General features: G+C 33.2%; 1 protein-coding gene across 1 annotated transcript; it reads left to right on the forward strand.

Moving 5' to 3' along the window:
• The first annotated feature begins 376 nt into the window (after positions 1 to 376).
• LOC134249087 (uncharacterized protein T19C3.5-like) lies at positions 377 to 14,093 on the forward strand. Its single transcript, XM_062731443.1, has 9 exons — positions 377 to 434; positions 1,667 to 1,848; positions 3,203 to 3,266; positions 3,690 to 3,784; positions 11,492 to 11,671; positions 12,274 to 12,345; positions 13,346 to 13,522; positions 13,732 to 13,799; positions 14,003 to 14,093. Exons 1-9 carry the CDS (start codon positions 395 to 397, stop codon positions 14,079 to 14,081), a joined length of 957 nt encoding a protein of 318 aa, XP_062587427.1. The 5' UTR covers positions 377 to 394; the 3' UTR covers positions 14,082 to 14,093.
• The last annotated feature ends 537 nt before the right edge of the window (positions 14,094 to 14,630 follow it).

The following is a 14,630-nucleotide window of genomic DNA, read 5'->3' on the forward strand; positions in this document are numbered from 1 at the left end:
GTCGAACTTATTAATCAGTCATTCGGGAGAGGAAAAACAAGCAATTCTTAAAGTACTCTACAAGAACAACTTTTTCATCAGAGTCACTTGAACTTATACCGTATAGCGGGTTTTTTTGGCGGGTGTGAAATTTGGCGTTTTGCCCGCTTAAAGGTATGCCAATAAATTAGGCATAATTGATATTAGCGGACGCAGGGTTTTAGCTAACTGGCAGATGAATACTAAGAAGAGTACTGGCTATTTTAACGGTAAAAATTTTAGCGGACTATCATTAAAACGCCAAAATAAGTCAAAATTAGCACCCCGCTAAAATTACCCGCCATACGGTATTTCAAAAAATATATAATATATTATAACTTTCTTCTTTAGAAATGTACAGTCCTGTGGGCTAACAATGACGATCTCGGGATCAGGAAATTTCCTAGCGTACATAGGTAAAACCTAATTTGTTCCACTGTTCCGAATTCAAGTTACACAGAAACTTACTTTGGCAGATTAGTATTTGAGGGGTCTTGCTCATTTTTCTTAAATATCTAAACTTCGGTATGTCTGCACGTGAGGGTATGAAAAGTTATAATTATAATAATGAATAATTTTAGTTTTTCTGGAAATTTTTTTGTGTTACAAATTTTTTCGAAGCAAATTATTCGCATGGTATGTAGAAGTTTATCGTAAACCAATCAAGTGATTCCAAGAGCTTGGACGATACAACTCTTTATCATACCTCTACTGATTTTTTCCTGTATAAAAGTTAGGCAGTAAAATATGAATAATTCCCTAGAAATCTCTCTGAATGGGCAAGTCCCCGTGCGTTAGTCAAATGAGCTAATCCCTGCTTTGGAAGCTAATTTCCCGGTTATCCGTATCTCTTTAGGTAGAATAATGGACTAATCACTGTGCGGTAGTCCGGAAGCTAATTCCCCGTCATTCGTAATCCTCCATCATTTTTTAAAAACTTTTGTATCGGTATAATAAAACAGTTAAAAATTATATCATTGAGGGAGTTAGCAAGATTCCAGTTCCCCACGACTAGGACTATTTCCCTCGGCTGCGCCTTGGCAAATAGTCCTGGATTTGGGGAACTGGAATCTTGCTAACACCCTCAATGATACACTTTAACTGTATACTATATCGATATGTACCACGATATTTGAGTCGTTATACGAAATGTATCACGATCGATGTCTTATTTAATTGGTTATAAAAACTTTTATTTGTATCTAACTGTATCAAAGATTTCTTCACAATTAAGAATTCATTCAAATAATTAGTATATCTGTTGTAAAAAAATTAACAAATAAATTTGTTTTATACATGTTAATATTTAACGCATTTATTTTCAATATCAAACCCATAATGTTCAGTATGTGACCGAAGAAAAGTGTGTTGCGATACTTCGCTATACGTGCATTTATCAATATGCACGTACATTGTAATAGACGTCCTCACACAGAATCGATACATGTGTTATCGATATTTCGTGCCGGTCCTAGATTTATTCCAGTATTTGAGTATTTCTTCCTAATACAGACAGGATATCTTATAAGACTAAAATTCCTCCTTTTTTTGTTGTTTATAGATTCGCAGTGTATACTTCAGTATTCCATTGGCAAGACTTTGTATGCTATACATTTATTTATCATTTTGTTCTTGACAAAATATAAAGGGAATACTACAAAGGGTAGATTTGATGTGTGGGTGAAACAGGAAAAGGACAGCTGCATCATTCCTCCGCCAAATCTTACGATGAAATACACAGGATGTCGAAAACCTGAAGAGGCCTTATGTGCGGCAAATTCCACGGAACTCGTAGAAAAAATTAAAAAGGAACGATTCAGCGAGGCTGAGGTAATTGAAGTGTTTCTATATTGAATAATAAAAATGGGAATTCTGTGATGGATTTCTAAATATAATCAAAGTTGACAAATTTAATCGAAGTATTGAAAGAACTGAAAGCCGGACTTTAATTGCTCGATTATATTGTCTGATCTGAAATTAGTATATATTTTATTTTTTTCCTTTTGGTCATTGGTTTTTAGTAGGTAGAGTCTGTATGATTATGATTTAAAACAATATTCCATATACCAGTAATTAAAATTAACAGGCCAGACCCCAAGATATAAAAAATAATAATTATATTTCTAAGGAATTCTCGCATATTTTCTCTTCAATAAGCATTTTTTTTCTCATAATTTAAAAATTCAGTCTTGAAATCGTTAAGATTATGCACATGTGTATTTTATAGACATTCTAACAGTATACTTTTATCGTCAACTATATGTAGTTCTAAACACTGATATATGTACATTGTCAAGCGACTTCACGCATGTTAATTCTTAGAAATCCAATACACTGTACTATTCATTTGCTAAAGATCAAAACAGAATATAGCCACTAAAATAACATCGGCGAAAAAGATATGAAACATGCAGCTCTTCGACAATTTCAACATCTGAAAAGGCCGCGTTATTGAAAATAGTTTGCTTACATTATGCATTCAGCAGCGTATATGCACAAATTGTTATTTCTAGACTATCCCAATAAAGCAAATATCTTATTTCTTCACGCCAACGATTGGGATGTTAAAAATATTTGTTTGAATATCGTCTCCCAATGGGACTATTTTGTTTATCGGAAGCGTCTGTTTTGACGCTTTTTGGTTTGTTGTTTACCGTGCTATTTATAGTAAGTCAGTCGATCATGATGCCTATAGCCAGGAGTTTGCTTTCAGCAAACCCCAGCTAATTATTGACACGAAAAGAGCTCAATTCATTTAATACTATGGTGAATTTCTAAATATAAACAAAGTTGACAGATTAAATTATTGACACGAAATAAAGCTCAATTCATTCAATACTGAATGATTTTTAATTTGAATGATAGAAACAAGTCAATGAAACAATGATATCAAAAGTCTCATCTGTGGTCGATAAAATGATCTAATTAATACTAGCACGAAGTCGAATGCCAACTGTTCCTTATATGATTTTTACTCCCCATTTGATCATGATTACTGTTCGTTGCTAGTGTCATTTAGATTAATATTACCTTTACCTACATTTATATATTACATGTTAATTTATAATCTAACTTAGTGATTGCAAATAAAATATGATTCGAAAAGTGTACAAATTATCTAGAATGACTTTCATTTTTGTTTGCTAAGAACTGATTTGAAAAACGCAATTATATTTTCTTCCAGATGTGTACATTATTACGTTTCTATTTCTTTACGAGAGGCAACAAAGAAATGAACAATATTAATTGTAAGTCTATTCCATCTAATGATTATAATCTCATAATCATAATGCCATGTTTTAAATTTTGAATTCAATCGGATATTGAGAGCAGAAATTTCCGCTTTTTACTATGGCGCCGGTTCTGACATAATCTGGCACGTCAAATATCAAAATCGTAATTAAAAACAACAACAACAAAAAACAAAACAAAACAAACAAACAAACAAAAAAAGCCTAGAAAAGTTGTTGATCTTTTTACTTAAATGACTTATGAAATAACGAAGTTGAAAATTTTGTAGTTTCTCCAACCTATTTAATTCAAAATTTTTACAGTATACCTAAATCTTTAACGTTGTATGGGTAAATCACTTTAGGCTGTCCAGATATAATTGGCTTCGACCAAAAAAATCAAAAAGGAATTTTATTCTTATAATTTTGTTACAATTATAGTGACACCAAGGATAGGCAACACAACATTTATCGGAGACCTCCGGTTGCAGGAGGAGCCAAAATATGAGTCCAGATTTGTAAATTTTTATCACAAGGTACATGTAATTAATATTTAAGTGTTCATATTCTTTTTAGCTACAGAACTATTTCTCTGCTTGAGAAAATTTGGATAGAAAAATTAAAGAGTTACAGAGCCAAGCATTGATTTGTAATTATAATCTTCGATTTACGCTGCCGCTTTTTTGTCGCTCACCTAAGATATTATTTCTTGCAATCTATGCTTTCCCCCAATTCTAGAATGGTATTCAACAATTAATAATTTTTTTTATCCTACAATGTTATATTGATAGTTTATTCACCTTTCAGCGGTACAAAACAGTCCTATATAATTTTCAAATTTCCGTTTAAAAGATTCCCATTTCAACGTCTGTAACCACAAACGACCTTTTAAAACCGTTCAAAGGTAAATGAAATATCAGGAATAGGCGTTGATTGTACTGGATAATTATAAAATACAATTTCTAAAACAGTTGAAAGCATTATATACAAGAAATAATATTCCAAGTGAGTGACGAAAAGTGGCGGCGTAAATTGAAGGTTTTTACAACGCTCGGATCGGTAGCTCTCTGGATTATCGGTCCGAATTTTCTCAAACGGAGAACTACAGTTCTGCAGCAAATGCTTTTATGCCACGTAATCGAAAATTCAAGGGCATATGGTTTTTGTTATGTCCGTCCACCTGTCTGTCTATTTGTTTGTCCGCAAAAACTTTGCCCATAACTTTTGCTTAAATGGAGATATAATTTTCATATTTTACATGTGCATTCCTTGTGACAAGACCTTTCTTTATCAAAGTTGACCTTGAGCTTGGAATTTGACACTCTTTTACACAAAAATTCTAAACTTTGGCCGTAACATTTGAAAAATAGATACTAGATATTACATACTTCATATACATCTATTCTTCGTGACAAGCTAAGACCTTTCATTTGATATACCAAGTACTTTGACCTTGGAGTTTAACCAACTTTTTAACCAGAAGTCTCTGTCGAGACTGTAGCTCTACTAGTTTGTACTTATAACAAAGGATGAGAAAAGAAGTCATTGCCATCAGACCAAAAATGTAGGAGTAGCGTTTTAATGGAATTTCACAGATATTTATTTCTATTTTTAGTAATAATGGCAACACTGTTCATCGAAATCAAAAACTGATGTTCTATTTTATGTATCTTAGTGTGGTCTACTTGTGTGCCAAGTTATATTGAAATCAGACCAAAATTGTAGAAGGTGTAGCGTTTTCAAGGAATTTCATAGAAAATTCTATTTTTAGTAACCATGGCAACACCGTTCATTGAAATCAAAATCCGATGCACTATTTTATGTATCTTAGTGTAGTCTACTTGTGTGCCAAGTAATATTGAAATCAGACCAAAAATGTAGATGGAGTAGCATTTTAAAGGAATTTCACAGAAAATTCTATTTTTAGTAACCATGGCAACACCGTTCATCGAAATCAAATACCGATGCACTATTTTATGTATCTTAGTGTAGTCTACTTGTGTGCCAAGTAATATTGAAATCAGACCAAAACTATAGAAGAAGTAGCGTTTTAAAGGAATTTCACAGAAAATTTTATTTTTAGTAACCATGGCAAAATGGTTAATCGAAATCAAAAACTGATGCACTATTTTATGTATCTTAGTGTAGTCTACTTCTGTGCCAAGTAATATTGAAATCCGATCAAAAATGTAGAAGAAGTAGCGTTTTAAAGGAATTTCACAGAAAATTCTATTTTTAGTAACCATGGCAACACCGTTCATCGAAATCAAAATCCGATGCACTATTTTATGTATCTTAGTGTAGTCTATTTGTGTGCCAAGTTATACTGAAATCAGATCAAAACTGTAGGAGGAGTAGCATTTTAAAGGAATTTCACAGAAAATTCTATTTTTAGTAACCATGGCAACATGGCTCATCGAAATCAAAAACCCATGCACTATTTTATGTATCTTAGTGTAGTCTACTTGTGTGCCAAGTTATATTAAAATCAGATCAAAACTGTAGGAGGAGTAGCGTTTTGAAACATTGTTTACAGACAGACGGACAGACAGACAGATGGACGGACGACGGACACCTTACTATCGCATAAGCTCTTCTGGTCTCTGACCAGTAGAGCTAAAAACAAACGTTGAATATAACTTTTGAAGAGTTAGGACTAAGGCTTTCATACTTTACATGTTTAATACTTGTGACAAGACCTTTCATTGGATACCTAGAACTTTGACCCTTTAGCCTTGGAGTTTTACATACTTTTTAAAAACTTTAACCTTAGCAATAACTTTTGAAATATTGTTCCTTTTAAAGTGTAATAGTTTCCAAACTTTTTTCCAACCTCTTGCAGATATTGAGCTGAATTTTGGTATGTCGGTGTATCGATCTTGATGAGTTACAGAACAACTAATATTTTGTTCCATTTCAATGATATTTGAGTAAAATTACATACAGCCTATGAAATTTTCAATGTGAACTTACAGACCCTGAGACGTGCTACTACCCCACACGCTCGCTGCACGAACGGTACACGAACGCTACACGGTTTGCACGAAACGCTGCACGGTTTACACGAAACGCTACACGGTTTGCACGAAACGCTACACGGTTTACACGAAACGCTTTGCACGAAAGGCTGCACGGTTTACACGAAAGGCTGCACGAAACGCTTTGTACACGTTTCTTACATGCTTTGTGCACGATTCTCGCACGTTTTGGCCTCAGTTTGGATATTTCTACTCGGAATATTTCGGGCATTATTACCGTTTTATCATTAATTCAAAGGAAATCTTTCACAAAGCAACATTAAGCAGCTGTTTGAATTAAATTTCAGTACACTTGTATTATATAAACCGATAGAAATATTTAATACTCTGACAGTTGTAATTAATTGATAAATAATTGTCAGTTCAAATTTATTTATTTATTTATGCAACTGTTTAAAAACGAAATGCCAATATCATGAATGACTGTTTAATAAAATACAATTCTTATATATAGGCATTAGTCATTCATTTCAATGTAATATTTTTACGAGTATAATTTAATAAATTAAACACAAATAAACTCATTGATTTTTAATAATATTGATTATATTGTAGGCGGATTATTTTTCGTGATTTTGATTTTAGATTAGTATTAAAATTTGCTTATATACTCTACTAACGATTATTGATACATTTTTAAATATTCTTCTTATTTTACGCAAGCATTATCAATAGGAGGGAAACCGGTAAAGGGGGGGGGGGGTTAATGTGATCTATTAATCTATTCTATTCTCTTTTTACATGAAGCTTATCAAATAACATCAGTATACCCATCATACTGTAAAATCCTTCATTTCAAAACAGGACTAAACATATGTATATAAGTGTACATTTATTAATAGTCACGGCATTTGACTATACATTGTACATACAATATAGATCGATCTTTACACCGGCATTCAGGTATATTACAAGAAAACTGAAATATCTTAGATGAAATAAAAAGTACGTGATTTTTTATAAAACAAATAATATACAATTATTCATGATTTACTCCTAAGCTTTTCTTACATGATATTCATGAAAAGACTACCAAATCAGTTCTGTTTATTTTACTGTTTACGGCTAGAAATTCGGATTTACAAATAAAAGATGAAATCGGCTGATTTATAAGTTGTACCCATTAAATATTTATAGAACCATTTCATTTAAAAAAAGAATAAAATTCAGTCGTAATTTTCAGGTGTCATTAAGCTGTGAACTCAACATGTACATATAGCAAAACAGGTTCTCAGTTGCCATGCACTCGGAGCCCGTGATCGCTGTTGTAAATGACCTTGATCACAATTGAAAGGCGGAAAGAAGATTCCAATACATTTTTAAGGGGTGTATCTGCGCACACATTTAACAAAGGATTTAAAAAAGAAAAGAAAATTAAGCGTTTGCTTAATCTAACATTAGATTGAAAGTTACAACAAAAAATGAAAGACTGTATTAGTGAGAAAAAAAATTTAATTATAAATGATAAGACACTGACAGTGAGTTTTTCAATCCTAATACCACGGTCCGGTTTTGTCAGAATCCCCGCAGCGTGTTATAAAGATGTGGTCGTTTTAGTGCATGTGAGTTAAAATTATAAAATCCTATTTATGTTTTTTGACAAGTTTTAATTTTATATAGATAAAACTTCGTATTATAATTTTTATGTATTAAAAAGTATTAAATGACGTAACATGGTTTCAAATGTAAAGAGCCGGCAAAGAGCGGTGAGACTGATAAATTTTTGCTTATAAATTAAAAAAAAACAATACCGGTATTTATGTATTAAAAAGTATTAAATTCGTTTCAAATGTAAAAAAATATTTGATAAGCCATCAAAAAAAAATGATCGCGTTGATAGTATATTGAATCCAATGCCCTTAAAATTGTTGTACATAGTTGATTAATTTGAACACATTTTCTATAGAAGGAAAATTAATCAAACAAATATAAATTATACATTACCGTTTAATTTCATTTTGTTGTTCCATTTTTTTTGTTGTTTTTACTCCTATAATATCACAAGCATAACTAATTCAATAATAAAATACTAATAGAATTTTACATCCTGACCCATCGATAGCCATATTTAAAATGAAATGACTTCCGAATGAATCTTACACGATTCTTGCACGAAAGTCGCACGTTTCTCACACGGTTCTTACACGGAAGTCGCACGTTTCTCACACACTTTTCGCACGCTCGCTACACGGTTTGCACGAAACGCTTTGGAGCTTACACGAAACGCTGCACGGTTTGCACGAAACGCTTTTGAGCTTACACGAAACGCTGCACGGTTTACACGAAACGCTACACGGTTTGCACGAAACGGAAAGCGCACGAAATTCACACGCTTTTTTGGGGTAGTAGCACGTCTCAGGGTCTGTAATTACACTTGCCGTTTTGGAACTAATGGAATACTCTCGGGATGCGTGCTACATAGTATTATAATTATTACCTTTAATTTTACTTTTTGATCCTACACTTACATGTATTTCGGGTCTCCGAGCTAGCTGGAGCAAAACATGGACTTTGCCATCATAATCATATAGGAGGCGGGGTGTCATTTAGTGAGCTCAGTGTTCACAGTATCTGTAGTTTGATACAAAGCTTGCTAGTAGAAAAAAAGTTTGTTCAACAAATGAATTTCCTCCACATAAATTTATTAACGATGTAAACAAGATGTTTGTAAAATACTGATGCCCACGTATGACAAAAGTATGTTAAAGTTTTTTAAAAAGTACTGGTAGCTAGGTCAAACTTCAAGGTCAAGGTCAAAGATCAAAGTTCTTGATATCAAATAAAAGGTTTCCTCACAAGGATTACATAAGTTAAGTTTGAAAGCCCGAGCCCTTACCGTTCGGAAATTATGGCCGGTTTAAGTCGTCATAAGTACGGAAATCTCCAAGGTCAAAATCAAAAGGTCAAAGTTGTTGATAATCAATGAAAGGCCTTGCTACAAAGAAAACTTATGTGAAGTATAAAAGTTCTAGTATCTACCATAAAGTAAAAGTTTGGAATTTTAGGTCACCTGAGTAAACTCAGGTGACCTATTGCTATCCGTTTTCGTCCGTCGTCGTGCGTCGTCTGTCGTCCATCGTGTGTTAACATTTGAACATTTTCAGCTTCTTCTCTGCAACCACTGCACCAATTTCAACCAAATTTGGCACAAAGCATCTATGGCTGAAGGGAAACAAAAATTGTGAATTTCATGATCCCTGCCCCCCTGGGGCCTGAGGGGTGGGGCCAAAACCACTAAAATTAATGCAATCTTTAAAAATCTTCTTCTTTACTCCTGGACATCAAGCAGTCAAACTGTTTGCATGATTGTAATCAGCATTGAGTCCTCTACCAAAATTGTGAAATTCATGGCCCTGGGGTCAGGGGTTCTAGTGCTAGGGCGGGGCTAAATAAGTATATAGTGAAAATGCATTATTTCTTTGAAAATCTTCTTCTCTGCTCCTGGGTATTAAATAAACCAACTAAGTACATAGTTATGATGAGCAAGAGTGCCTCTACCAAAATTGTGAATTTTATGGCCCCAGGGTCAGGGGTTCTGGTGTTAGGGTGGGGCTCTATTGATTATATATAGTGAAAATACATGAATTCTTTGAAAATCTTCTTCTCTGCTCCTGGGTATTAAATAAACTAACCAAGTACATAGTTATGATGAGCAAGTGTCTCAGCCAAAATTGTGAATTTTATGGCCCCAGGGTCAAGGATTCTGGTGTTGGGGGGGGGGGGGCTCTATTGATTATAAAGTGAAAATACATGAATTCTTTGAAAATCTTCTTCTCTGCTCCTAGGTATTAAATAAACTAACTAAGTGCATAGTTATGATGAGCAAGAGTGCCTCAACCAAAATTGTAAATTTTATGGTCCCAGGGTCAGGGGTTCTGGTGTTGAGGAGGGGGGGGGCTCTATAGATTATATAGTAAAAATACATGAATTCTTTGAAAATCTTCTTCTCTGCTCCTAGGTATTAAATAAACTAACTAAGTGTATAGTTATGATGAGCAAGAGAGCCTCAACCAAAATTGTGAATTTTATGGTCCCAGGGTCAGGGGTTCTGGTGTTAAGGCAGGGCTAGTATTGATTATATATTGAAAATACGTGAATTCTTTGAAAATCGTCTTCTCTGCTCCTAGGAATTAAATAAACTAACTAAGTACATAGTTATGATGAGCAAGAATGCCTCTTCTAAAATTATGAATTTTATGGCCCCAGGGTCAGGGGTTCTGATGTTAGGGCGGGGCTCTATTGATTATATAGTGAAAATACATTAAATCTTTGAAAATTTTCTTCTCTGTCTCTGGGTATGAAGCAGATGAACTACCTATATAGTCATGATGAGCAAGGGCCCTAATCTTGCAGAATTGTGAATTTCAAGGACCCTGGGTCAGGGGTAGGGAGGGGGGGGGGCTCTACTTAAATACTGAAAATGAATTAAATGTTTGAAATATGCTCCTTTATATTTATAAAACATTTATTTATTTTTTGATAGGCAATTTTAAGAGTGCCTTTTTAAAATTTGTGCAATGTGTGGACCTAGGGTCAGGGGTTTATGTCACAGTGTTAGGGGCACTACTGATTATTGCTGAATATTACTGATTAGTTGGAATGCATTTTTGTTCCCCTACCCTGCGTATGGGTATTTAGTAACCAAGCTAAGCAACTGCTAAGTGTACTGTTATGATGATCAATGGTGCCTCTTTCAAAATTGTGAATGCCATATATCATCTGGCTTAAGTTAAAACATGAATCAAATTCAATAACTGGAAAGTTGTTGCATAATGCTCAGGTGACCTATAAGGCCCGTGGGCCTCTTGTTGTGTAAAAAGGGGGTTAGACTCCAAGGTCAAGGTCAAGAGGACAAATTTGTTGGTAACCAAAGAAAGGTTTTGTCCCAAGAAATACACGTCGTGTGAAATACATGTATGAAAGTCATATCTCCATCCAATCAAAAGTTATTGGCAAGGTTAAAGATTTTTAGGACAAACAGACAGATAGACAGTCGGACGGACTAAAAATATATATATATATATATATCACCGAATCTTCGATCACGGGGACATACAGATGTAAATAGAAAAAAAAACTTAGAAATTCAAAAAAAAAATATTTATTGCTTAAAACGTGAAAACTCGGTTCTATTTTACACAATTTAGGATGAAATTGCAACTCCTTGCATTACATCCTAGTGTGAAATTATAACTTGTATTCTAGGGTGAATTGCTATGGTATCCAACCTTGGAGGAATATTACAATCGGAAAACAGTCAATTATACTCTGCATAATGACTCATCAAAAATGGTATACATATGGATCTCTAAAGATGTAGTTCAGAATTTGTTCAAAGGTGTTCAAACTCATGGGATGTTATGCTACACTATTACCCCAGAGAAGGTAAGTGTTGTAGTCCAAATAAGGGAAAAAAATATGCCTTTAGATACTGATGTCGGACAACTTTGTGGGATTTTGAATCCTCGTGAATTCCCTTTCACTCTTGAAATGATTTTTTTTTTCAATAATCTCCTTTTTTAAAGTGATTAATACTTTAAAGATCTCTCTTTCTCAGTTCTACATTTTTAATGATAAAAAGTGTCCAAATAAATTACATGATAAAAAGGATTCATAAGCATATATCACTTACAAACTTTTAATATCTGTAAAAGCACATATATTCGTTGGGGATTAAATTATATTTATTTCGTTGTAAACTATTATCAACGAAATTAAATCCCACACAAATTCGTTACATGCCTATTTATTGGGTAGGGTAACTTTCGAAACAACGAAGTTAATTGCAGACGAAACCTTTCTGGATGACAGATCAACTTACACGCGTTTCTACGTTATGCAGTAATTAGAAATATTAAGCTTTATATATTTACACCTTATAGACCCTAAACATATGATAAGAAGAATCAACAATTATAAGACATTTTTCCATATACATGTAAAAACAACTTTAAAATTTGATTTTATATTATCGTTTGATTTCTTAGCTTGGTCCAGGAAATCCGGGATTGAATATTTCATGTTCCAAGGGTGTTTGTGTAGGACGTCTAGTGCCAGAGGTTTGTTTTACAATGCGGAACAATATTTCTTTGTGCATGTATAATGGTTAAGATTTTGTCAACCACTTTTAAAAACTTGTTTCCACACAGAATTTACACTTATTTCGATCCAAACGAAAAGGAAAATTTGCAGTTACGAAAAAACATCCTGTGCTGGATAAATTCCCCAAAACCTGTTTGCTTTCCTAGCTTTTTTGGTCCACTTCAAAATGGTAAAATCAATGGTTGCGACATACTTGAAGTGAAATTCGATATTTCCCAAAGGCTTCCATTTTCACACTTATCGAGCAAAACTAATTCACGTCCACTTTTTAGTGTTTTGAATAAAAAAAAAAATCTTTTTTTAATCCCCATCGCCGATGGCTGGCCAACATCTCTTTCACTTCCTTTTTGTTGTCGCATTTCAAAAAGAAACTTAAAATCCGTGACACCAAAGTCTATCGCATAGCTGTAGATGCATCGCCTGTTTTGGTACATGTATGTAGGTAAACTGAAATATATATTGAGACAAATCAAATTAACATATCGGAATCAATCTCCATATTATATCATAGATCTATTAGAAGGTTTAATCGTCCAGCTTATCTTGGCAACAACTGGAAATCAAATTTCTACTGACATTGAAATATATCAAACAATCTGAAAAATTTTCTTCACACGACATTTTGGGCCTGAAAAGCTGAGATTTATGTGGAAGCTTTCTAAAATATATTCTAAATTATAATAACCCCTTGATTAGGGTTTGGCCACTATGGAGAATCAAAATTTTACATTGAAATATTTAGGAAAACGCATTGAAAATCAGAAAAGCTAAAACGTACATGGAAGCTTTTTGAATCAGACTAAATGTAAATTCTAAACTGTTCAAAACATGCCCCAAGGTTAGGATGGGGCCTAGATAGGGAATCAAAGTGTATACGAAGGGACAAAGTGACTCAAATGAGCGTTGTGGCCCATGCTAAATTAAAAAAAAAAATTGTTTCTTGAATTTTTGTCATAGCTAGAAGATAAATATCCAAATCAATATATGGATTTGGACATCTACAGTTTGGAAACACCAGACGTGACATTTGAGAAGAATTTGGCTGTTTTGAAGTTCTGTGCAGTTATGTTTATATACATTCGAAATCCAATGGATAAAATGCCTAATTCTACAGTGATTGCCAAATTGGATGGAGTAAGTAATATATATTATGAACCTCATCAAATCATGATTAAAAGCAGTTCAATTTTTACCATTCAAATCAAAATTATAAATAAAAAATAAAGAAAATTTACTTTGCAATCAAAAGGGTCTTATGACTATATATCGCGATTATTACTGAGTTATTTGTGTAAAATGTCGGAAAACAAGATTAACCTAGCCTACGTTTTTTTCCTTTACAGAGTCTTGATATACGAATCAAAATTTTTATGAAAGATTCACTTTTATGTGGGGAAGTCGTGGCTTTTGAGTAAGTTTTTTTCTATCGTTTTTATGTAGAGATTCTTTGTTAAAATGCGATTTGGTATTAACTTTTTTTGTCACCGGATTTCATTGAAAGTGAAATGGCTGTTGTACATGTATCATTCCATGAGAATATGTTACATTCGTATACGTTTTCGTCTTTTTCACTTTTTCCTACATTTAATAATTATGAATGTAATTTTTTTACAGGCCATATTTGGAAAATGTGGATACAACTATCCATGATTTTGATGTAGGTTTTTCAAGATTTTTCAAAATTTTCAAGTAATATGGCTCTTAAGAATCTTGCTTTTTTCTAGATATTTGTCTTTATATAAATATATATATATATATATATATATATATATATATATATATATATATATATATATATATATATATAACATTAATTTCGACATGCCATTCCATTATACAAGATACTGATAGTGCATATATACAAAGATATTATGGATATTTATTATGCCCCCTTCGCAGAATGGAGGGCATATTGCTTTGCTGCTGTCTGTTGGTCGGTCTGTCTGTTGGTCTACTTTGTTTCCGTTCATTTTCTTCACAACCGTTGCACATACTGAAATGAAATTTGTTATACATAAATATCTAGGTCAAGTTTTGTTTTGGATACTGTCGCACCATTTTTGACAGAGTTATGCCCCTTGGACTTAGAAAAATTCCAATTATTTGCAGTTTCCGTTCATTTTCTTCGCAGAGGTTGCACATGCTGAAATGAAATTAAATATACAGATAGATCGGATGAATATCTAGGTCAACTTTTGTTTTGCGTACGGTCGCAGCATTTTTACAGAGTAATTCTCCTTGG

Source organism: Saccostrea cucullata, unplaced genomic scaffold (assembly GCF_032062105.1).
Source record: "Saccostrea cucullata isolate Sc308-1 unplaced genomic scaffold, CSIRO_AGI_Scuc_v1 ctg2690, whole genome shotgun sequence".
Taxonomy (NCBI): Eukaryota; Metazoa; Mollusca; class Bivalvia; order Ostreida; family Ostreidae; genus Saccostrea; species Saccostrea cuccullata.

Coding starts and splice junctions, on each gene's coding strand:
- LOC134249087 (XM_062731443.1), top strand. CDS start 395: ATGACGATCTCGGGATCAGGAAATTTCCTAGCGTACATAG. Junction 1,849..3,202: donor AACGATTCAGCGAGGCTGAG/GTAATTGAAGTG, acceptor ATTTTCTTCCAG/ATGTGTACATTATTACGTTT. Junction 12,346..13,345: donor TAGGACGTCTAGTGCCAGAG/GTTTGTTTTACA, acceptor TTTTTGTCATAG/CTAGAAGATAAATATCCAAA.